This window comes from Balaenoptera physalus, assembly GCF_965194825.1.
Source record: "Balaenoptera physalus genome assembly, chromosome: 3".
Lineage (NCBI taxonomy): Eukaryota > Metazoa > Chordata > Mammalia > Artiodactyla > Balaenopteridae > Balaenoptera > Balaenoptera physalus.
In genome coordinates, this window is record NC_138890.1 from 30382687 (window position 1) to 30405728 (window position 23042).

The following is a 23042-nucleotide window of genomic DNA, read 5'->3' on the forward strand; positions in this document are numbered from 1 at the left end:
AATCTGCTATCCTAAGTCATACCCTGAGCTCCCACCCAGAATCACAGCTGGTGTGGGAGGTGAACCTGACTCAGATTCAGCAGCACGTGAGATGAGAGTTGAGGCTAAAGGGACAGAGGCAAAGGAGGGGACTTGGGCAAGATCCACTGGGTCTGGGTGACCTGATTCCCTATGAAGACCTGGTTGGGTGCTCTAGCCTCTTTATCCTATTTCTGTTCTCCAGCTCTAAAAGTCATCTAGCTACTTTGGCTTTCCATCCAATCATGATGTTCTAGGCATGCTGATTGCTTTTCTTCTTCTATTTGGTTTTTGTCTGAAGTTAACCAATGCTGCGTGAATTTCAGAGCACAGACCTGGGTTAAAATCCAAGATGGAGGAGACCAGAAGGCTACTTGAGGAGTGAGGGATGGGTTGGCAGGAATGACAATTTTCAACTTATCTCCAAGAAAGAATACACTAAGGATGCTTAATTTCACTTCTGATAAATGTCATTTAAAATCATGAAGGAGAAACTCATCAGATTGAAATGGATTTCAGGAGGAAAAAAGCACTCCCATCCATCACTCAGTTTTACATATTTCGGGAGCCAACAAGCCAACGGTACAGACAACAGAGGCCCTCCCTCTACATTCACAAGTCGGCGACCTCGCCCCCACCTGCTCACAGCCGCCCTGACTTACCTATGAAATACGCCAGCAGGATGGCCAAGAGGAGGGCCGCAGCGATGGCCGACAGGGCGGCGCATTTCCAGCTGCAGTATTTGGAGGGCTTCTTCAGCTTGAAGGCCTTCCTGGAGAAGGTATTCCGGGGCAGCAGGCGGGGTGGTGGTGTGTAAACGGTTCCTGAGGTCAAAGGGTATCCCGGAGAGGAGCTGCTAAACAGGGGTGTGCTTCCCGAGGATGTCTTAAAGAGGAAGTGCCTGCCAGGGAAAGGGAAAGGGTCAGGATCCACATCGTGGCTATCGAGGACCATCCAGCTGCTTTTTTTCCCCCACTCTGCTTTCCATAGCACTAATATAGTCCTGATTATCTACCCAACCCTGTCATGGGCAAACGGGCGAATGTTACATTTGATGGTGACATAAACGAATTCCATAAACTCACATCATTTCATGTTTTCACATATACCTCTGGATTTTATCTTCCACAATAATCCTGCAACATATGCAAAGCAAATATGGAAACTGAGTTACTGTTGCTCACTCAGAGATGCTGGCCATGATGATGGTGAAGATGATGCTGAGCTCTATCAGGTATTAGGACCTATTATTTAAAGGCACTTGAAGGACAGACTTGTGGTTGCCAAGGGCGGGGAGGGGTAGGGGATGGATAGGGGAGGGATGGAGTGGGAGTTTGGGATTAGCAGATGCAATCTATTATATATAGGATGGATAAACAACAAGGTCCTACTGTATAGCACAGGGAACTATATTCAATATCCTGGGATAAACCATAATGGAAAAGAATATGAAAAAGAATATATGTATGCGTAACTGAATCGCTTTGCTGTACAGCAGAAATTAACATTGTAAATCAACTGTACGTCAATCAAAAAAAAAGGCACTTGAAATATATTGTCACAACTATTTACAAACTAAATATTATAACATCCCCATTTAAGATATGAGAAATCAGGTTTGACAAAGTCAAGCAACCGTTCAAGGATTTAAACCCCGAGCTCTGTCTTATACTGAAGTCTGTGCTCCTAAAGTGTCATCCTAAACTGTCTCTCTTGAGCCTTCTGTCTGGGCTGTTTTCCCCCTTCACTTGCCTCCTGTTCTGAGACCACCCCTCTAGGTCATTTTTTTTTTTCCGCATCCTTTTTTTTTTTTTTAAATTGAAGTATAGTTGATTTACAATGTTGTGTTAGTTTCAGGTGTACAGCACAGTGATTATATATATACATACCTATCTATATGTATGTATATGTGTATATATTCTTTTTCAGATTATTTTCCATTATAGGTTATTACAAGACATTGAACATAGTTCCCCGTGCTATACAGTAAATCCTTGTTGTTTATCTATTTTATATATAGTAGTGTATATCTGTTAATCCCAAACTTCTAATTTATCTCTCCCCCCACCTCTCCCTTTCCCCTTTGGTAACCACAAGTTTGCTTTCGAGATCACAGTTCTTTCTTTGGAAGTATCTTTGTCTGCCAATTGAACAAGGTACCCCTTGTCTAGAACTATGGTATGTCAACAGGATAATGCGCTGTACTGTTGACCCTTAATAGAACTCTTCCTCAGGGGTCAGGAGACTGTCACTCTAAGGACACATCAAAGACCATCAATTCTCCCACAATAGATCTTCTCCCTCTTACGTGTGCCATTTATGAAACTTCAAAGGTGCCGTGCCACACCTTGTTTAAAATGATGACTCGTCTTCCGGAAAATATCTAGCGGATTTCAAAGCACGGGTTCAGTAGAGTCTAGAGTCTGAGCAGGTGGAGGCTGGGGGCTGTGTCTTATTTTGTACCTTGTTCATCTTTATTGTCCTGGGACCCAACTCCAGTTCAGCATGTAGGGGCAACTTGAATGAATAAATGAAGCTCCCTCACTGTTTTATGAATTTACTCAGTTTCAATTCTAAGATTTTAAAATGCTATACAGGTATTTCCTTTCCCTTCAAGTTTTCATGAGGTGCAATTATATTTATGGACCCCACACACGATGTGTCATAATGCTAAATGTTTTACTTGAAACTAAATCTCACGTTGACCCTATGGAAGTGAATACTATTTTTACCTTAGTTTTACAAACAAGAAAACCGAAGCCCAGAGTCAGCATGCGGGGTCACTGGGCCTTAAACTCCGGTCTTCCTGACGCTAAAAGCTCTAACTGGACTTACTACACCACATTCTCCTTGCATATGGTGGTTAGCAGGCTTTCCCAGTGGGATCCTGAGGCAAGATCGCTGTCCTTACAAATATTTGTATCTTGGCTGCTTCCAGATAAAACTTTGCAAGTATTTTAATCCTTGACCAAGATCAAAGGAGCCTGAGATCACTGACAACCATGTCAGAAAATGAGTAGCTGATTAGTGAATTATTTAGCATGGCTAACATCAAAATAAACAACCAATACATAAAACTTTATTTGTGCTATAAGAATGTTCAATGATCTGAACACAGCCAAGAGGTTTGATTCTATAAATAAGGTTTGTACTCCTTGTCCAATAGATGTCTTTGAATGCTCCTGATAAAAAGAGCCTTTGGAAGAGGAGGCAGTAGGCGATGTGTCTAAAGGAGGCACTTTGGAGCAAGATTCACCTGGATAGGAGTCCTGGCAGGGCCGTTCCTGGACAAGGAAGCTCGTGTAAGTTACCTGACATGGCTCCTGACAGCCTCCATCTCCTCATCAGTAAAACGGAGTAAAGTGGGAGTAATAACAGCACAGGTTGTTGTGGGGATTACACACCATCATGTAGGACAAGCGCTTAACCAAGGGTGTGTTTCATCGTAAGTGCTCGATGCCCTACAAATAGCCTTGATTCTAAATTCTTCAGAGAACATAAGGAGCCTGACACATGTTTTACATTTAAAGCTTGACAAATGTTGAGCAAACACCTGAAGAGTTCTCCAAATCACTAAGTAATAGTCCACTGTTTTATAATTAAGCTAGAACATATACACACTAGAAAGCCAGGGTGGTGGAAGAACTCTGGGATTTGACTTAGAACTACTTCAAGTTGACTTCTTGGACAATTCTCCAAGAGCGGGTAGTAAAAATAGGGAATCAAACTTAAAGGAATATACAGACATTGTAAGCCATCATTAATGAGTTTTCACTCCAACAGAGATCTCACCCATTCCCCTGGCTTCAGCCATCACTAATGGGGCTGGAGTCCCCAGATCTCCATTTCTAGCTCAAGTTCTTTCCTGAGACCCACATTCCAATTGTGTATTGGGCATCTCTTCCTCTACATTCCTTAACTCTCTTGAGCAAGTTACAACCAAACACGGACTCTTTTCCTTCCCCTCCCCAATCACACTCCTCCTGACTCCTGTTATTCCCAGTCGTCTAGGACACAATCGTCATCTTCACCTCCTCCTTTTCCTCATCTTCTCCTACACGATGGGTTAAAGGTCCCTTTCATTTTATTTCTGAAAACTTCTCCCACCAACCCTCTCCTTCATCTCTCTGCTCCTTCTCTTCCCAAACCACGAATTCCATCATGCCCTCACTTATAAATTCCTATGGATTCTCCAGTACTTAGAAGAGGAAACCCAAATCTCAATACGGGACCACACTCTTACAACCACTACTCAGCCTTTTTATCCTCATCTCCAACCTTAGGCTTCCAGCTCCCATGAACTCCATACTTCAGCCACACCAAACAGACACAGTGCTCCTTAACTAGTCTGTTCATGCCACTGTGCCTTTGTGGATGATGTGTAATGCTTTCTGGAATGGCTTTTCTTGTTCTTTCCCGCCCATCCCACCCCACCCAACTCCTACTCACCTTCCAACGACCTACCTCTGAAACCTATTCCAACATTCCCCCCAACCACAAGCGCCCCATCACTTTGTGCACTCAAGAAGCTATTTATATACTTGTTTATATATATGTGTGTGTGTGTGTGTGTATGTGTGCATATATATATATGTATCTACAAACAATACGTATATAAATAATATATAACATATTATATACTATGTTATGTTATGTAAATATGTTTAATGTGTCTGTCCCAAACCAAATTTACACTTGACAGTGGTATTACTATCTTGGTACTTCCAGAATCTAAACATCAGGGCCTCAACATCAGTCATATTTGTGGACAGAATCAATAAAGTGAAAACAGGAATGTTGTAGCAACATGAGAGAAATCACAAGATGAAGATTAAGAAGTTTAAATTGACTTTAGTTATTTTTTAATGCACTCGTTTATAAGAAATAATAGAAGAATATGATTATTATTTCTTATATAGTAAGTCTCCTACATACGAACCTTCAAGTTGTGAACTTTCAAAGGTGCGAACATGTGACCGCATGTCCAATCACGTAAGTTAGTTCAAGTGTCCCGCGTACGTTGTCACATGCATGCATCCTCTACAAGTGGTTGTGCTTTTGTGTACTTTACTGTACAATACTTTAGAGAGTACAGTAGTATAGTATCTTTATTTCAAGCCCAGAACCTGTGGGCTTCAACATCAACGTCAGGCGTGAGTGAAACTGCAGCTTGCCCTACGTCTCCTATTGCTGACAATCCTTCATTTCTACCATCTCCCACCTCTCCTCTCGCCTCCAGTCAGTAACTCTTCTTGCCTGTTCACTCGATGCCAGCCCCTGTATGCCAGCTATTGTACTGTACTACTGTACTCTTCAAGGTACTGTACCATAAGATTAAAAATGTTTTATTTTTTTGTGTTTGTTTTTTTTATGTATGATTTGTGTGAAAAGTATTATAAACCTATTACAGTACAGTACTATATAGCCGATTGTGTTAGTTGGGTACCCAGGCTAACTTTGCTGGACTTACGAACAAATTGGACTTACGAAAGAGCTCTCAGAATGGAACTCGTTCGTATGTAGGGACTTAACTGTATATGGGATTGCTTCATGAGATCCTAACACTGTCCCCTTGACAATCCAATCTATTTTTCATGCTTCCTTCTAAAAAGAAAGTCAGATTATGTCACATGTCATCACCATCCCCTTCTCCAAGAAAGAAAGAAAAAAGAAAGAAAGAAAGAAAGGAAGGAAGGAAGGAAGGAAGGAAGGAAGGAAGGAAGGAAGGAAGGAAGGAGGGAGGGAGGGGAAGGGAAGGAGGGAAGGAAAGAAGGAAGGAAAGTAAAAGAAAAGGCCTCCAATAATACTTAGAATAAAATCAGAAATCCTTCCCATGGCCTACAATTCCCTGCATGATCTGCCCTCTGGCCACCTCTCCAACTCTATCTTCCTCCACTTTATCCTCCTCCCCTCCATGAGTTACACTGTCCTTTTGCTAGTCCTCATCATATCACATCCAACATATCCCTGCCTCAGGGCCTTTGCACTTGCTGTTCCCTTTGCCTGGAAATATCTGCACAATTCATTTCTTCATATCATTCAACATTCTGTTCCAGAGTCACTTTCCCAGAGAGATCTTTCCTGCCTCCCTTACTTTTTTCCCTGTCATTCTCTATCCTGTTGTAACTGCTTTATTCTTCTTCAGGGTATATGCATTTGTGCTATTTACTGTCTGCCTCCATCATTAGAACTGAATTTCTATTAAGTCCAAAATAATCAGGTTTGTCTGATGTGTTCATCACTGTATCCTAACATCTAGAATAGAGCCTGGCACAAAGAGGGAAGTCAACAAATTTTTGTTGAGTGAAAGACCTGCAACGTTCCCAAGGCCAAAATCATGAATGCTAAAAGGACAATACTGCGAACATTTTGAATTTTGAAATTAGGATTCCTTCTGCCATGTTGACTCTTATTTTCCAAACAGATTTATAAGTTTGCATAGTTCATACAGGCAAGTGTCTATATTTATACATACAAGGCCAGATCCTGCCACAGACCAAAAACAACCTGTATACTTTTTGGCACTGTATTATCTTTTTCAGGATACATCTCTCAGGCTGCTCATCGGTATTGTGGTGTCTCTAATGATCACTGTTAAATGAAACTCATTTAGTTATCACACCCCTTGTTTCTAGCTTCTGGTCCTTAGAATTATTAAACCAGAGTACCAAAGATACATAGATTCCTCACCCAATACAGTTACACCCTGGTGTTATGAATCTCTAGAAGATTACATTCAGCAAATAAAAAAAGGAAGATTCTAAAGAAGCGATCTTTAGATTACGTCCCATAAATACCTGCTTTAGGATCACTTGAAGGCTCTGCTAGAAAAGTACAAATTCCTGGGCTGCATCCAGACCTAGGCCTGGGGTCTGGGAGAGTATTGGTGAAGAAGCTTCCTAAGTGATTCTGATGTATGATAAAGTTTAAGAAACTCTACCCTAACCATTTTTGCGACTTTCAAACACGTCTGACTTATCCACAACACGCTAGACGGTTACTAGATGTATTTTTTTAAATGCAAGTTTTGAACGCTGATGTGTTTAAGAGTGAAACGTCATGTCAAAACTTATTTTCAAATGACTCAGCCAAAAGATCTCTCTCTCTATAGATATATAAGGCACATGTGGCAAAATGATAGCAATTGTTGAAACCAGGTGGTTTTTCTTATGTAGTACTATTCTTCCAACTTTTCTGAACGTTTGAAAATTTTCATAGTAACAAGCTGAAAAAAATGCAAGCTCTGATTCACCCAAAGGTCGCAGTCACATGAAGCAGGAATAAAGATAAATAAAATGAAGCAAGACCCACAAGGTGATGGTCTGGCCAGATGGTCAATGGGAGGACCCGGAAGGCTTAGGGAACTTCTCCGGATTTGTCCTGAACTGGCTATTAAGACAGCTTTTCCCCTTCAGGGGCAGGCTGAGCGTACTCCAAGGGATCATTTGTGATGCCCCAACCGAACGTCCTCCCAGCAGTCGACCGTGGAAGTAGCTCAGCGCAGGACTCCAGGCACCAGCAGAAATGTGTAGTTTCCAAATGCACTTGACATTTTTCAAGCACAACTCAATTGCTCTCAGAATTGGCCACTTGTGCCTCGGAAAGGAAAGGCAAATGAGGGGCCCCCAAAGTGCTGTCCTTGGAGTTTGCTAACACTTGAGGGGAGAGAGAAAATCAGTCCTTGATGTTGCACAAAAAAATAATACTTCTTTTTTTGTGTGCATACGTCTTTCCTTCGTAGCCACGTGGGTTATCAAAGCTTCAGGCCCGGGACCGAGCATCCGGCTCGGCACAGGTTAGCGGCTCAGAGGCTGGCTGTCGGATTGAGTAGTAAAGCTAAGGAAGGATGGTCCCTCTCTGTCCTCTGTTCTGTACCCTTGGTCCCAGTGAGTTCTTAGAATAAAGTGATCATCACTTCACCCTAAACTATCAATCTTTTTAGTACCTGTCACCACTTCTCCTCTTGTGAAAACAAAACTATTTAATAAAAACTATGAGAGAGCACGCAAACCTAACAGCCATTCCCCCGTGCGATTTACATGACAGCAGAGGCATGCAGTTTTGAGGCAGAATCTTAGCAAACCAGGCTTTTGCTTCAGATTGGCTTAGAAAATTAAGGGCATACATTTTTCTCTGATGAAACAACCATGGAAGACTTTAAAAAGAAGTCTAACAAACAAGAAACTCATGCCTCACGTCCATGTAAGAAGGACTCCATCAATTAAAAACACTGTGCATTTTTTTCTAAACATCATTATTGGAGTATAATTGCTTTACAATGGTTAGTTTCTGCCGTATAACAAAGTGAATCAGCTATACATATACATATATCCCCATATCTCCTCCCTCTTGCATCTCCCTCCCACCCTCCCTATCCCACCCTTCTAGGTGGTCACAAAGCACCGAGCTGATCTCCCTGTGCTATGCGGCTGCTTCCCACTAGCTATCTATTTTATGTTTGGTAGTGAATATATGTCCTTGCCACTCTCTCACTTCGTCCCAGCTTACCCTTCCCACTCCCCGTGTCCTCAAGTCCATTCTCTACGTCTGTGTCTTTATTCCTGTCCTGCCCCTAGGTTCTTCAGAACTCTTTTTTTTTTTTTTTTTGATTCCATGGATATGGGTTAGCATACGGTATGTTTTTCTCTTTCTGACTTACTTCACTCTGTATGACAGACTCTAGGTCCATCCACCTCACTACAAATAACTCAATTTCGTTTCTTTTTATGGCTGAGTAATATGCCATTGTATATATGTGCCACATCTTCTTTATCCATTCATTTGTCTATGGACACTTAGGTGGCTTCCATGTCCTGGCTATTGTAAATAGTGCTGCAATGAACACTGTGGTACATGACTCTTTTTGAATTCTGGTTTTCTCAGGGTATATGCCCAATAGTGGGATTGCTGGGTCGTATGGTAGTTCTATTTTTAGTTTTTTAAGGAACCTCCATACTGTTCTCCATAGTGGCTGTATCAACTTACATTCCCACCAACAGTGCAAGAGGGTTCCCTTTTCTCCATACCCTCTCCAGCATTTATTGTTTGTAGATTTTTTGACGATGGCCATTCTGACCGGTGTGAGGTGATACCTCATTGCAGTTTTGATTTGCATTTCTCTCATGATTGGTGATGTTGAGCATCCTTTCATGTATTTGTTGGCAATCTGTATATCTTCTTTGGAGAAATGTCTATTTAGGTCTTCTGCCTATTTTTGGATTGGGTTGTTTGTTTTTTGATATTGAGCCGCATGAGCTGCTTGTATATTTCACTGTGCATTTTTATTTTATTCTTGCGATAGAGATGGAGCTTGACTGATCTAGAGCAGAAGCTTTGAGAAGCAGTGGCTGGCTAAATTACTTGAGGCCCCAACAAAAGATTTCTCTTCCTTCTCTCCTGAGTCATTTGTGAATAAACTCACTCATTAACCTGAAAACCTACCAAAGAAACAAATATGGAAAATGCCTTAACACCAAGTACCATTTTGTTTTTCAGCTTGCAACCAGTGGGATCCTAAGAGGCAGTCTCCCTCTTTTTTCTTGGTTTAGCTGTATTCCCAGGGTGAAATCCCAGCAGGGCTTCGAAAAAGAAATGTACTAGAGAAACAACTGTATAGAGGTCAAGTTTTTGTTTCCTTCCTCTCGCTCTCTCTCAATCTGGATCCTGCTCTCTCATCACAGAGCACCTTGCAACTAACCAGGACGACTAATGACTAACAGTGCAGCTGCTGTCTTTGCTCATGAAGTCAGCCGCAGCCAACGTTCTCCTTGAAACCGAGTGAATGCCTTGAATGGTCTCCAGGTAGCACCGTGTGCAAAAAAGCAGCTCTGGTTATCAGGGAAACCAGGAATTGATTGTTGCTCTACCGAGAAAATTGACTTCTCCAGAAAATAAACTCAGGGGTATTCAGAGTAGCGGATGAAAGTATTGATACGCCGTCCATTAATCCCTGAAAGATTTTGAATATCATACAGGCTGTTGCTGAAATTTGATAAAAAGCCAGAGAAAGGAGAGAGGCAGAAGTGCACCAGGAGTGGGGGGTGGTGATCAGTACAGGAGATCCCATTTCATCTCACTGGTGCTGGCCATGCCCTTTGAAGCACCAGGTTTATTGTCTCTAAAGGAGTTAGTTTAATAAAGAGGCAGCCCATATATATGCGTTAGCATACGGTATTTGTTTTTGTCTTTCTGACTTAGGGGGAAGGGTAAGCTGGAGCAAAGTGAGACAGTGGCATTGACATATATACACTACCAAATGTAAAATAGATAGCTAGTGGGAAGCAGCCGCATAGCACAGGGAGATCAGCTCGGTGCTTTGCGACCACCTAGAGGGGTGGGATAGGGAGGGTGGGAGGGAGATGCCAGAGAGAGGGGATATGGGGATATATGTATGCGTATAGCTGATTCACTTTGTTATACAGCAGAAACAAACACACCATTGTAAAGCAATTGTACTCCAATAAAGATGGTAAAGGAAAAAAGAAAAAAATAAAAAAAACAAACTAAAAAAAAAAGAGGCAGCCCATAAAGGGTACTGTAGCATGTAAAGTGGCTATAATTAGGTTTTCAGGAGATACGATAAAACATTTAGCTGGAGAGAGGTTAAATAACCACCACACTTTCTGGCATCGCTATTATGCGCTCCAATCTGAGAAGGAATGGTGGTGGTAGAAGGGAAACTTGAAGGGTGGGTGAGATGAGAGGGAGAGAGAGAGAGAGAGAGAGAGAAGGGAGAGAGAGAGACACATAGGGCATGCAGAGAAAGAGAAAATAGAAAAAGAGAGAAGCTTCCAGGATGAGATGGAAAAACCATGAGATAATGAGAAAGATGACGTTGGATACTATACTGTTCAGACACTGTTTATTTATTTATTTTTTACCCGTGCCGCGCAGCATGTGGGATCTTAGTTCCCCGACCAGGGATCGAACCCGCACCCCTGCATTAGAAGCACGGAGGCTTAACCACTGGACCCCCAGGGAAGCCCCCCAGCTACTTTTTGAATAGCAAAACTAAGCAACCTTTTAAGTGTCCTGCCTTTATTTTCCTATTTGCAAATGTTAGAGGTACACATTATAAAAGAAAAACCAAGTATATAAGTTAAAAAAAACAGAAAGCAAAGGTCTCCCGTACTCTGAGAGAGACTGGTAAACATTTGATGTTTAGAGTCAGACTTTTTCCCTACATATAAACATTCTCTTATTATTATTATTAATTTAATTCTTTTTGAAAGCAGTCAGATATTGAGTGTACAGATTCTGAACTTGGACAACCAGGGTCCTGGATCCTGGCATTGGGCAAGTTACTTACCCTCTCTAAGTCCCTGTGGCCTCACCTTTAAAGTGAAAGATGGCTAGTACGTACTTTATAGGCTTGTTAGGGGGATTGGATGAGTTTATTTAGGTGAAAGCCTTAACACTGAGCTTGACGTCCAGTGAGTGATCAATAAATGTAGCTATCAATCGCTTGAAGGCAGGAATCATGTATATCTTGCTATTTATTAGATCTCTTTGACCTACGCAGTGCCCAGCTCATTCAAAATATCTGTAAAATGAATGCGTTGTCCTAATTAGCACAGAGACTAGAGCATTGCCGGCAGCTCCACCCCTCAAAAATAATTTTATTAGGAAGGGAAGGGATGGAGGACATTACTAATAGGTTTCTTCTCCTCTTCCGGTTGGGAATTTATGCTTGGGTTGAGAAGTGAACTGTTGCTTTAAAAACAAAACTTTAAAAATGTTTTAAAAAACTGCTACTTCCCAAGTTTGAAGATGCAGCCAATAACCCAATTAGTATAATGAAAAGCCCATTTCATATCATGAGTCCCTAAGCTTAGACTCAAACCAATTTTGATGCAATGAGAAATAGGCTTTCAAGGTTTCTGATCCCTGAACCTTTGAGAGCAGAGGGGACCGTCATTACATTTGCATATGCCATGAACAACAGGAAGATCCTCTATTTTGCCCTCTTCAAAATGTGCAGTCATACCAAAAATACTCACAGCTGGAATAATTAGCAACTCAATTTATTGCCTTCCGTTTTCTAAATAGAAGCTTGATATTTAAATAGCGTCACACTGTGATATAACATAGCCTTTCTCATGGAAAGACTTTGTTTTTCTTTTCCCCCTATGAAATGATATACTGTTCAGTGTGACAGGCAAGGTCTCAGGAGGTCACTAAAGAAGCCTGGTGTTTTGTGAGCAAATCCATTTCAGAGTCTTTGGGATGAGATGAGGAGTCTTCCCCCGCCCTCAAACCGCACCGCCCCCCCACCCCCGGCCCCGAGTTGTTCACTTGTTGACTTTTCTCAAGTTAATTGGTAAGAGTCTTAATATAGTACAGGAAAAAAACAAAGACTTCTGACTTTGACTTCAAACTTGACCTTGAATCCACCATGCACTATAATATGGGAGTGTCGAGACAGTCATCTGAAACAGACTTGCATTTGTGTTCACTGGCAGCCAGAGGTGGATGAAGAGAGAATGCATGCCATCAGATACAATCAAGGAGCAGAATGACTTCTCCCACTGTGTTTACTGCCTGTACCATTCAGAGAGTCAAAGAATTTTCGAGCTGGAAGGAACCTTAGAGTATGTCCCTTTATCATATTCTGCGTCACGCTATTACATCTGTCCTTTGTGTTTGCCTTGTCTCTCCAGTCAAATTACAAGCTTCTCCACGGCAGGTCCTACATCTTTTGATTCCTAGTATTCTTCTCTGTTCGTAGTAGGTGTTCACAAATGTCTGCTGTGGGCTTCCCTGGTGGTGCAGCGGTTGAGAGTCTGCCTGCCAATGCAGGGGACAGGGGTTCGAGCCCTGGTCTGGGAAGATCCCACATGCCGCGCAGCAACTAAGCCCGCGAGCCACAACTACTGAGCCTGCGCGTCTGGAGCCTGTGCTCCGCAACAAGAGAGGCCGCGATAGTGAGAGGCCCGTGCACCGCGATGAAGAGTGGCCCCCGGTTGCCACAACTAGAGAAAGCCCTCGCACAGAAACAGAGACCCAACACAGCCAAAATAAATAAATAAATAAATAAACAAATGTCTGCTGAAGGAACACACAAATCACGGTTTAATGGAAAATGTACAGGCTTTGGAGTGAGGCATGTCTGGATTGAAATCTCAACTCCATGAGTAGCTGCATGATGTTGGGAATGCCAAATAATCTCTCTGAGCCTCAGATACCTCCTCTAAAGGATGGGTAAATAATAATATGTACATTACAGAACTGTTGGAAGGGCTGAAAGAGGTAATATAATTTGTGAGCACAGAAGCTGGCCTACAGGATGTGTTTAATACACGTATGTATTGTATTTTTTTCCTCATCCTTGGAAAGAATATAATATCTAAAATATGAAGTTATGAGTCAACCGATATTTATTGGGCACATGGATACAATGGTGAATTAAGTCCTTACCCTCATGTGGAATTTCAAATTGGAGAGACAGACCAAATAAACAAAACTCAAGTCTGAGTAAACCAATAAATACATGAAATAATTACAAAGTGTGAGAAGTACTGTGAAGGAAACAAAGAACTAAGAGAAAATGTGGGACTCCATTAGTGTGGTCACTCCTCTCTGAGGAGATGATCAAAAAGGGGAGGTCTGAGGATAAGAAACGGGTAATCAAACGGTGAAAAAGAGCATCCCAGGCAAAGGAAACGTATGTGCAAAGGCCCTGAGGTGGGAAAGATTGAATTTTTGAGGATGTGAATGAAGAACAGTGTGGATCACTGTGTTGTGATCCAGGGGCCAAGTGGTGGGAAGAAGAGGTTGGCCCAATGGAAGACTATATTATGCATGGTTTTGAGAGCAAGGAATTTGGATTTTAGTCCAAACACAAAGGGTTTTAAACTTTATCTTCTCTGTGAACAAAGGAAGCAGATTTAGGAACATTCAAACTTGAAAATAACTACGGTAGAAGAGACTCATGGGAATTCAGTCTAATCCTCTATGATGAAAAGGCCTGGCTGTCTTCTTTGCCATCTGCCTTGAGGGTTTGGGGTTTTTCTCCAGAATATTCTAGCCACCCCTTAACATGGCATCTATGACTCTGTCGGCATGTGGATATAATTAGACGTCTTAAGGTGAACATGAGCAAACACAACTCCTGATTTTCACTCCAAACTATCCTTCTCTTCAGGCTTCACCCATATTGGTTCAAGAAGCCATCACCCATCAGCTGGACAGGTGCCATCCCCAGGAAGCAGACTCTAGGAAGAAACATCTGCATCCAGAAACTCTATTAGCAAGTGCTCTTGGGAGTGACAGAAGCAGGCTGGGCGGAGGGAGACACTGAACAGGGATGCTGTGGCAAAGGGCGAGCTCTGGAGCTGAGATGCCTCTGCAAGTGCTTTCAATCTGGGCTGCAGGATTTGGGCCTTAATAACCTCACCTGGACCAGTCATTAGATGTGGGCCGTCCACAGGGATGTAACCTTGGGCGCAGGGTGGCTGTCTTTAGCTGAAGTCCAGTCTCTAGCTGAAGTTCAGTCTCAGAGAGGGACTTGGCTGAGATCTGTTGGCAGGGGAGATGCGTGCTCCAGTTTCAGAGGGTGGCATCCGGGTGAGCGCCACACCATACACCTCACTAGGCTTCACCAGGGTTCCTGTCCTTCCCTCACACCTGATCCATCTTCAGTCGATTTCCTTTCTGCCTCCAATCCATCCTCTTCTCGCCACTTATACCTCTGCATCACCTTGCGCCTGACCTACAGCATCCAGCAGCCTCTAAACAGGTCTCCCCTTCTCCACTTGGGCCCTTTACATCCATCCTCCACTCAGGAGCCAGTCACTGTCTGCAAGCACAAGTCAAATCGCATTACTCTTCTGCTTAAAATCTGCCACTTCCTTTATACTTAGCGGTAATCCAGCCCCTCGCCATGGCTGACGAGGAACCTTGTTATGGCCTATCTCACCTCCTCCCAGCCTCCACTGACTCTGCTCCTGAGGCTTTGCCGTACTTTTCTGCTGTCCCTCAAAGAGGCCAGGTTTCTCTCCATCTCAGGGTATTCTCATTGTGTTTCCCTTGGTCTGAAATGTTCTTAGCGGAGATATCTGCATGGCTCCTCCTTCTGAGGTCTTTCAAGCTTCCTTTCAAAGCTCACTTTCTCAGAAAGCCTTCCTTGATCAGTCCTTCCCACTCCATCACTTGATTATCCTCCCTGGCAGCCTGAGGACCACCCCACTTCCTGGTTAATGGCAGTGGTGTACAGACACAGCCCTCTCGTCCGCCCAGCACTAATCCCTTTGAGCAGCTATCTTGTTTGTGCCCGTCTTACTGTCTGCTTCCCCAATGGCATGTACCTTCCTGAAGGGCCCGGATGAAGTCTTCCTCACCACTGTATCCCCAGTCTCTGGAAGAGTGCCAGCAGATGTCTGGTGCTCGATCAATTTTTAATAGATGAATAAAAACACGAGCCAATCTAGATCTTGAAAAGTTTATTTTCTGCTGCCTGTAGGAAGGCATGAATTTCAAAGTTTCCTGTCTGCCCCCAGATGCAACACTTCTCTTTATTTATGCTGTAGCGTCTCCTTCAAGGGATGCTCTGTCATTCTGGTTTTCAAGGTTTTGGTAAACAAGACGATGTTCTCATTACGTCTACACGTGGTTATTTTAAATCCTTTGAGAAACCTTCACCTTTCTATTCTGAGGAGGCTTCCAGCACGTTTTGTGAGAGCCTTCTCATTTTCTTGATCTTTCAAGCTGGAATTCTCCTCAACTTTTCTGTCATCCTTGAGGTACATTAGCCATAATCACATCGATTATTTCCACTGAGAACACACAATGGTTTTGGAAAATAGTGGGGTAATGCATTTTTTAGGCTTACTTCTAGGATCCCACTTAGTGATTCTGTACATTTTACAGTCCTTCATTTCTCCCTTTTCACAGTAAACCCAGTGGATGCATACATTCAGGCATTAGTTCACACTAATCTCAGGGCTAGTTCCTGGTTTGTAACCAGGAGCCTCAGAGATAAAATTCGTTTAAGTCTGGAAGAATTTTTGGTAAATGTACTTGTTCCTTATCTGTTACTTCTCTGCCCACCGATATACCGAGCAGTTTATCTTCATAGGTTTCGTATCTCTGCAAACATGGAGATTTCATGGTGTATTTTCTCTTCCAAATAACTTTTAAAAGAATATGATGAGAATGGATTTCACCTCCGAAACACCCTATGTTTACCCTCCACCACCCGGAGAAGAATCCATTTATCTTTCTCTTTTTCCTCCCTACCTCTGTAACAAAGGAGTCCTGCCTGATACACCCTTTTTATTTCCTTATCTTTGGTGCTTCAGTGATCTCGGGAAAGTCTGAAGAGTTGCATTTACCATGACGCTGCACAGGGATCATGTGGGCCATGTTTCAGATGTTAACATATTACCCACATGGATCCATTTACCAGTATTAATCAGATCGCACGTGCTGATATTTTCTGTCGTGCCCTCAAAGTTAGCCATTTCAGAGCATGTTTTGGAAATAGACATTTAGTCCCTAGCATTCTTCTTGGAAAACACTGGAGCAAGAATCGGGTTCTCCAGACTACTCTGTCTCTCCCATGAGTAGATCTTTTAGACCGAGGGAGACACATTGATCCTCTAGCTGTTTTCCATTAACTAACTTTTTCTTCTACTGAGGTGAAATTTACACAACATAAAATTAACCATTTTAAGGTGTACAATTCTGTGGCACTTAGTGCATTCCCAATGTCGTACAACCACCTCTATTTTGTTCCAAAATTTTTCATCACTCCAAAAGAAAACCCTGTCTCCATTAAGCAGCAACTCTCATTCCCTCTTCTCCCACCCCCAGCTCCTGGTAATCACTGATCTGATTTCTATCTCTATGGATTTCCCTATTCTGGATATTTCAGTTACTACATGGAATCATACAGCACGTGACCTTTTGTGCCTGGCTTCTCTCACTTAGCATAATGTTTTTAAGGTGATCTCCACTGTAGCGTTTATTAGTACATCATTACTTTTTTGTGGCTGAATACTATTCCATCATATATATCATCAACCTTCAGTATCTGCAGGGGACTGGTTCCAGGACTCCACCTGGATACCAAAATCCGTGGATGCTCAAGTCCCTTATATGAAATGGCAGAGTATTTGCATACAATTAAATACATCCTCCTTTGAATTATCTCTAGATTACTTATATTACCTGGTACAATGTAAATGCTATGTAAATAGTTGCCAGCGCATCGCAAATTCAAGGTTTGCTTTTCGGAACTTTTTTTTTTCCAAATATTTTTGATTCACGGTTTGTTGACTCCACGGATGCAGAACTTGCGGACATGGAGGGCCGACTGTATATGTGCCACATTTTGTTTATTCATTCATCCACTGATGGATATTTGTGTTGTCTCCATCTTTGGGCCATTGGGAATAGTGTTGCTCTGGGCATTTGCAAGCAAGTATTTATTTAAGTACTTGTTTCCAGTTATTTGGAGGATTGCAGTTGCTGGGTCATATGGTAACTATGTTTAGCTTTTTGAGAAACCTTTAGTTGGTTTCTAAATGTAGAGAATGGTGGTCCACATTGAACTCCTCAGCAAGGGTACATTCTGGTTGGCCCTAAACACTGTGTCAGACTCCTTGCATCCAACCCATGTCGTGAGCTTATTTTTGAAAACTTGAAATAATTACAAAAACAAGAAGCATCACTGGGCTTCCCTGGTGGCGCAGTGGTTGAGAATCTGCCTGCCAATGCAGGGAACACGGGTTCGAGCCCTGGACTGGGAAGATCCCACATGCCGCGGAGCAACTAGACCCGTGAGCCACAATTACTGAGCCTGCGCGTCTGGAGCCTGTGCTCCGCAGCAAGAGAGGCCACGATAGTGAGAGGCCCGCGCACCGCGATGAGGAGTGGCCCCCACTTGCTGCAACTGGAGAAAGCCCTCGCACAGAAACAAAGACCCAACACAGCCATAAATAAATAAATAAATAAATAAAATTTAAAAAAGAAAAAAGAAATAAAGTATGGAAATATTTAAAAACAAAACAAAACAAAACAAGAAGCATCACCAAAGAGCCAGGTAGCAGTATTTGCACAAAGAGTAATCATACCTTACAAAATGCTTTAACACTCCCAACTCAACGGCTCTCATTTCAGCAAAGAGGCTATAGTGAGAGCCGGGTAGGGTTTATATTCTAGGAAAGCTATCTTATCCCTTACATTTTTAAAAAATTTTATTTTATTTTATTTATTTTTATTTTTGACTACACTGGGTCTTTGTTGCTGCACACGGGCTTTTTCTAGTTGCAGTGGGTGGGGTCTACTCTTTGTTGCAGTGCGCAGGCTTTTCATTGTGGTGGCTTCTCTTGTTGTGGAGCACAGGCTCTAGGCGTGCGGGCTTCAGTAGTTGTGGCACGCGGGCTCAGTAGTTGTGGCTCATGGGCTTAGTTGCTCCGCAGCATGTGGGATCTTCCCGGACCAGGGATCGAACCCGTGTTCCCTGCACTGGCAGTCAGATTCTTAACCACTGCACCACCAGGGAAGTCCCTTATCCCTGACATTTTTATTTAAAAAAGCTTTCATTGTTAGCCCATGTTCTGAGCACTGTATTATAAGCAGTGCTTACTCACTAGGCCCAACTATTGCAGAACCTGGTAAATGAGTCTGCATATGGATGAATTTCAAAAGTTTAGGTAGAGAGAGATATTATGTTTTATCTTAAAAGCAAAATTACAAAGTCCTTCTCTAGGAAGGGTTTGAAGAAACTCTGGGCTTCCTACTTCAGTCAGGGTCAGAGAAGGTCTGAAATGTAAGACTCAAAGTGTGTTCCTGGCTACCATCTGACCCAGCAATCCCACTACTGGGCATATACCCTAAGAAAACCATAATTCAAAAAGAGTCATGTACCACAATGTTCATTGCAGCTCTATTTACAATAGCCAGGACATGGAAGCAACCTAAGTGTCCAATGACAGATGAATGGATAAAGAAGATGTGGCACATATATATACAATGGAATATTATGCAGCCACAGAAAGAAACAAAACTGAGTTATTTGTAGCGAGGTGGATGGACGTAGAGACTGTCATAGTGAAGTAAGTCAGAAAGAGAAAAACAAATACCGTATGCTAACACATATATATGGAATCAAAAAAAAGGTTCTGATGAACCTAGGGGCAGGACAGGAATAAAGACGCAGATGTAGAGAATGGACTTGAGGACACGGGAGGGGGAAGGGTAAGCTGGGACGAAGTGAGAGAGTGGCATGGACATATATACACTACCAAATGCAAAACAGATGGCTAGTGGAAAGCAGCCGCATAGCACAGGGAGATCAGCTCGGTGCTTTGTGACCACCTAGAGGGGTGGGATAGGGAGGGTGGGAGGGAGACGCAAGAGGGAGGGGATATGGGGATATATGTATATGTATAGCTGATTCACTTTGTTATAAAGCAGAAACTAACACACCATTGTAAAGCAATTATACTCCAATAAAGATGTAAAAAAATACAATACAATAGAATACAAAAAAAAGTGTGTTCTTGGGATCACCAAGTGTGTCTGTATACTACTAACTTCAGGTAAAGAAAGTGTCCCATGGTATTTGGGAAATACTGGAGTAAATAAAATTAAGGAGATTACTACATATTTTCACAAGCCTTTAACATCTTAAATATTCTAAATATCCCAGTACCCTCTGCAAAATATTTATCATTCTGCTTACTGATTTGATTACAGAAATTTTAACCCACCCACCTTCCCAGTCTTCAAACTGGTGTTCCATGCGGTATGCCTTTAAGAAATAAAGTTTTCATTCATTTCTATTTCTGAATGAGCACACTAAAGTACAGAAGAAATGAAAAACAAACAAACAAACAGACCCCAATAATGGTTATTTCCTAGATTTTTGTAGGTTCTTAAGACCTAGTCACTGGGTGGAGAGAGGGAGGGAGGGATGGAAAGAAGGAGAGAAAGAAGGAGAGAAAGAAGAGAAGAAGGCAGACCTATCTATGTCATAAAAATTAAAAGGGACAGATCAAGTATTTTATGGGATTCCTTCAAAACCTAGAAAAGAAAACAAAATCGATTTATCTAAATTCTTGCATAGCTAACAACAAGTCCTAAGTCATCAAAGCTATCTTAGACGTGGGAACAGCCAGAAGAGAAAGAAAACTGCTACTCATTTTTGTGTGTTATGGATTTTTTCCACTTTTTCCACTGTGGTGGAGATTTCTGGCATTTAAGTTTGGGGCTCTGCTCCCTTTTTTCAACCCTCAAATAAAAGATAGTTAGTTATCTTGAAAACAATTTATTTTCCCATTTCAATTTACATCAGACCCTTTGGGGCATAAGCAAATATAAGAAGGCCTATCAGTGTAGGTACCCGCATTTCTTTTTTTTTTTTTTTTAAGTTATTTATTTATTTATTTATTATTTATTTATTTTTAAATTTTTGGCTGTGTTGGGTCTCCGTTTCTGTGCGAGGGCTTTCTCCAGTTGCGGCAAGCGGGGGCCACTCTTCATCGTGGTGCGCGGGCCTCTCACTATCGTGGCCTCTCTTGTTGCGGAGCACAGGCTCCAGACGCGCAGGCTCAGCAGCTGTGGCTCACGGGCCCAGTTGCTCCGCGGCATGTGGGATCTTCCCAGACCAGGGCTCGAACCCGTGTCCCCTGCATTGGCAGGCAGATTCTCAACCACTGCGCCACCAGGGAAGCCCCCCACATTTCTTTACATGTATAATATCCATAGGTACAACATTTTCTTCTCACTTAGCACTCTACAGGAAATGCTATAGCCCTTCAGGGATATTAATTAAGCTTTGTAGCAACCCCTGTGACATGTCTGCTTGCCTACATATATCTGTTGGACACTCAGAAATTAATGCTTTGTGGAAGCGTGCCATTTAAGTGTGTTTGTAGGCCAGCCACATACCCACTGACAATGCACAGAACAGGTCCATACATTTCAGTCACACACACACACCCCCAAAGCCATGAAGAAAGGCAACCATCATTTAGTATCAACACGTAAATATTGCTGTGGCACTTCATGTCCTCTTGGGCAGATCCTGCAGTGTCCCTGTCGCAAAACATGTCCCAGGGAAGCAGGCTCTGAAAGTCTGGCTTCCTTGAAAGGCTCATGGTTTCTCAAATGCTGGGTTTCCTAGGGCCCAAGGCAAGGCTTTTTAAAAATGCAAGTGTCAAGGAAAACTGTCATGCGTGTTTGCCTTAAGTACCCGAAAAGCTTGTCACTGCCATCTTGGAAGTCTTGATGGAGATGCAGACGGACACGCTGAGGCACAGGAAATTGAAAGCTGCCTGACGCGGAGGTGACTAAAAGGCAGAGGCCTGCCATCAGGCATTTTCTTTGCAAGTGGGAGCATTAAACAAAACCTCAAGGAGAGTCTGGGGAGGGGAGGCTGCCTTACAGACATCGCAGAGGCTTGGACTTGAACTGGGGTCCTGTCTGGCTCTTAGGTTTGGCTTGACAAGAAGTGAAGTAGTTACATGAAAAACAAAGCAGTGTCTGCCTTTCTGGGAGGGGAAGAGGAGTGGCTGGGAAGGGCAGGGGCCAGGAGGGAGGAAGAAGGTCAGGCCAGGGTGGGGTGCTTGGACAGCACCCGCTCATTCTTGGGGGCTGGGCAGGGCAGTGGTTAATGGGTAAACTGTGGGCAGCATGTGGATATCAGAGCCTGTAACCTGCACAGCCTGGGGCAAATGACTTGATATTGTTGAATCTGTTTCCTTGGTTGGAAAATGGTGAAAACGACTGAAAATATTTCATGGGGATATTGTGTGGACTAAACAAGGGGGCTCAGCACATACCTGACAGTAAATGCTGGCGTTCACGGTTCTGGAGCTAATGACCAATGACTCCCATAGACAGCCTCCCGAAAGTATGTATTTCTTGCCTTTTAGTCCCCTTTCCTTTCTTCCCTATGGGATCCTTTGGTTAACTGCAGTGAACTTTAGTTCTTGCCTTTCTGGTATGTCCATCAAAGTCTCTCTTCTTCCTCACTGCAAATGTGACCATAACACACCTCTGCACAAATCTCTGCAGGCTCTGTTTCCTACACAGAGTAAACCACAGGGTGCTTGACTGGGCCTGGAAGGTGTCCCTGCCACAGGCCCTGGAGCCTCTCCTACACTGAGTCCCAGCCCAGTGGATCCAGAATACTTGGGCATTCTGGCTTTTCTGGTCTTTTCTGATTCCCTTGCCTCTGCCTGGAAGGCCCTTTCGCTGGGGTAACTCTCATGTTTCCATCAGAATGGGACTCACACCCCATTTCTACACAGCCCAAGCTTCCCTGACCCCCAGCATCCTATGTTCCCAGACAGTGCCCTGAGCTTAAATCCATCTTACAACTTTCCATATTCATGTAAACTACATGCTTAGCTTTCTCCTACTAGACTGTAATTCCCAGGGGACAAGGGCCACACCATCTTCCTCCTTCACCCTCGGCACCTTGCTGCCTTGCTCGATGCTCAGCCCCTACATGACCTGCATAAATGCTGGATGAATTAAGCTGAAGTCCAATGAACACAGCTGGTAATGGGATTACAAATGGGAGGTGGGAAATACAAAAATCCTTATTTAGCATAAAATAGGAGTTTCAGATAAAGAACCTAGATAAGTTTGGCTTGAGGGCCTCTTATTAACAGAGCTCTCACATACTTATTTCACAAAAGAGACTGTCCGTGTGGGATTTTCAAACCCTTGATCATCGCACTCTCCTGTAATAGTTAGAACAATAATACTGTTGTACTCAACATTTCTCTTGGGGACCCAGAAACTTGACTAAGTCGTCTTAGACATTCTTATAATATCCCCGTTAGGAAGATAGAGGCAAGGTAGATGGGGAAAAGAGGCAAATTTAAGCCTTGCCAAATATTAATGAGAAAACAAAAGGCAGCAAAGGTTAGGCTTGAATCACACTGGCCACGCTGCGGCAAGTTTGGGATAAAGAGAAAGGGCCCTACGGCTAGAACCAAGGGCAGTGAGTGAATCCAATTTTCCCCACAGCAATACCTCTTTTTCATTTTACCTGGCACGTAAGAAGC

At 42.8% G+C, this 23042-nt stretch overlaps 1 protein-coding gene across 15 annotated transcripts in view; it reads right to left on the reverse strand.

Moving 5' to 3' along the window:
* Window positions 1–23042, reverse strand: part of TENM2 (teneurin transmembrane protein 2) — a 591699-nt gene that overhangs the window by 279343 nt on the left and 289314 nt on the right. For all 15 annotated transcript variants that reach the window (XM_082456392.1, XM_082456388.1, XM_082456389.1 and 12 more), the window contains one exon: window positions 681–919. In XM_082456392.1, coding sequence (XP_082312518.1) covers window positions 681–919 — 239 coding nt within the window. The remainder of the gene's footprint in view (window positions 1–680; window positions 920–23042) is intronic.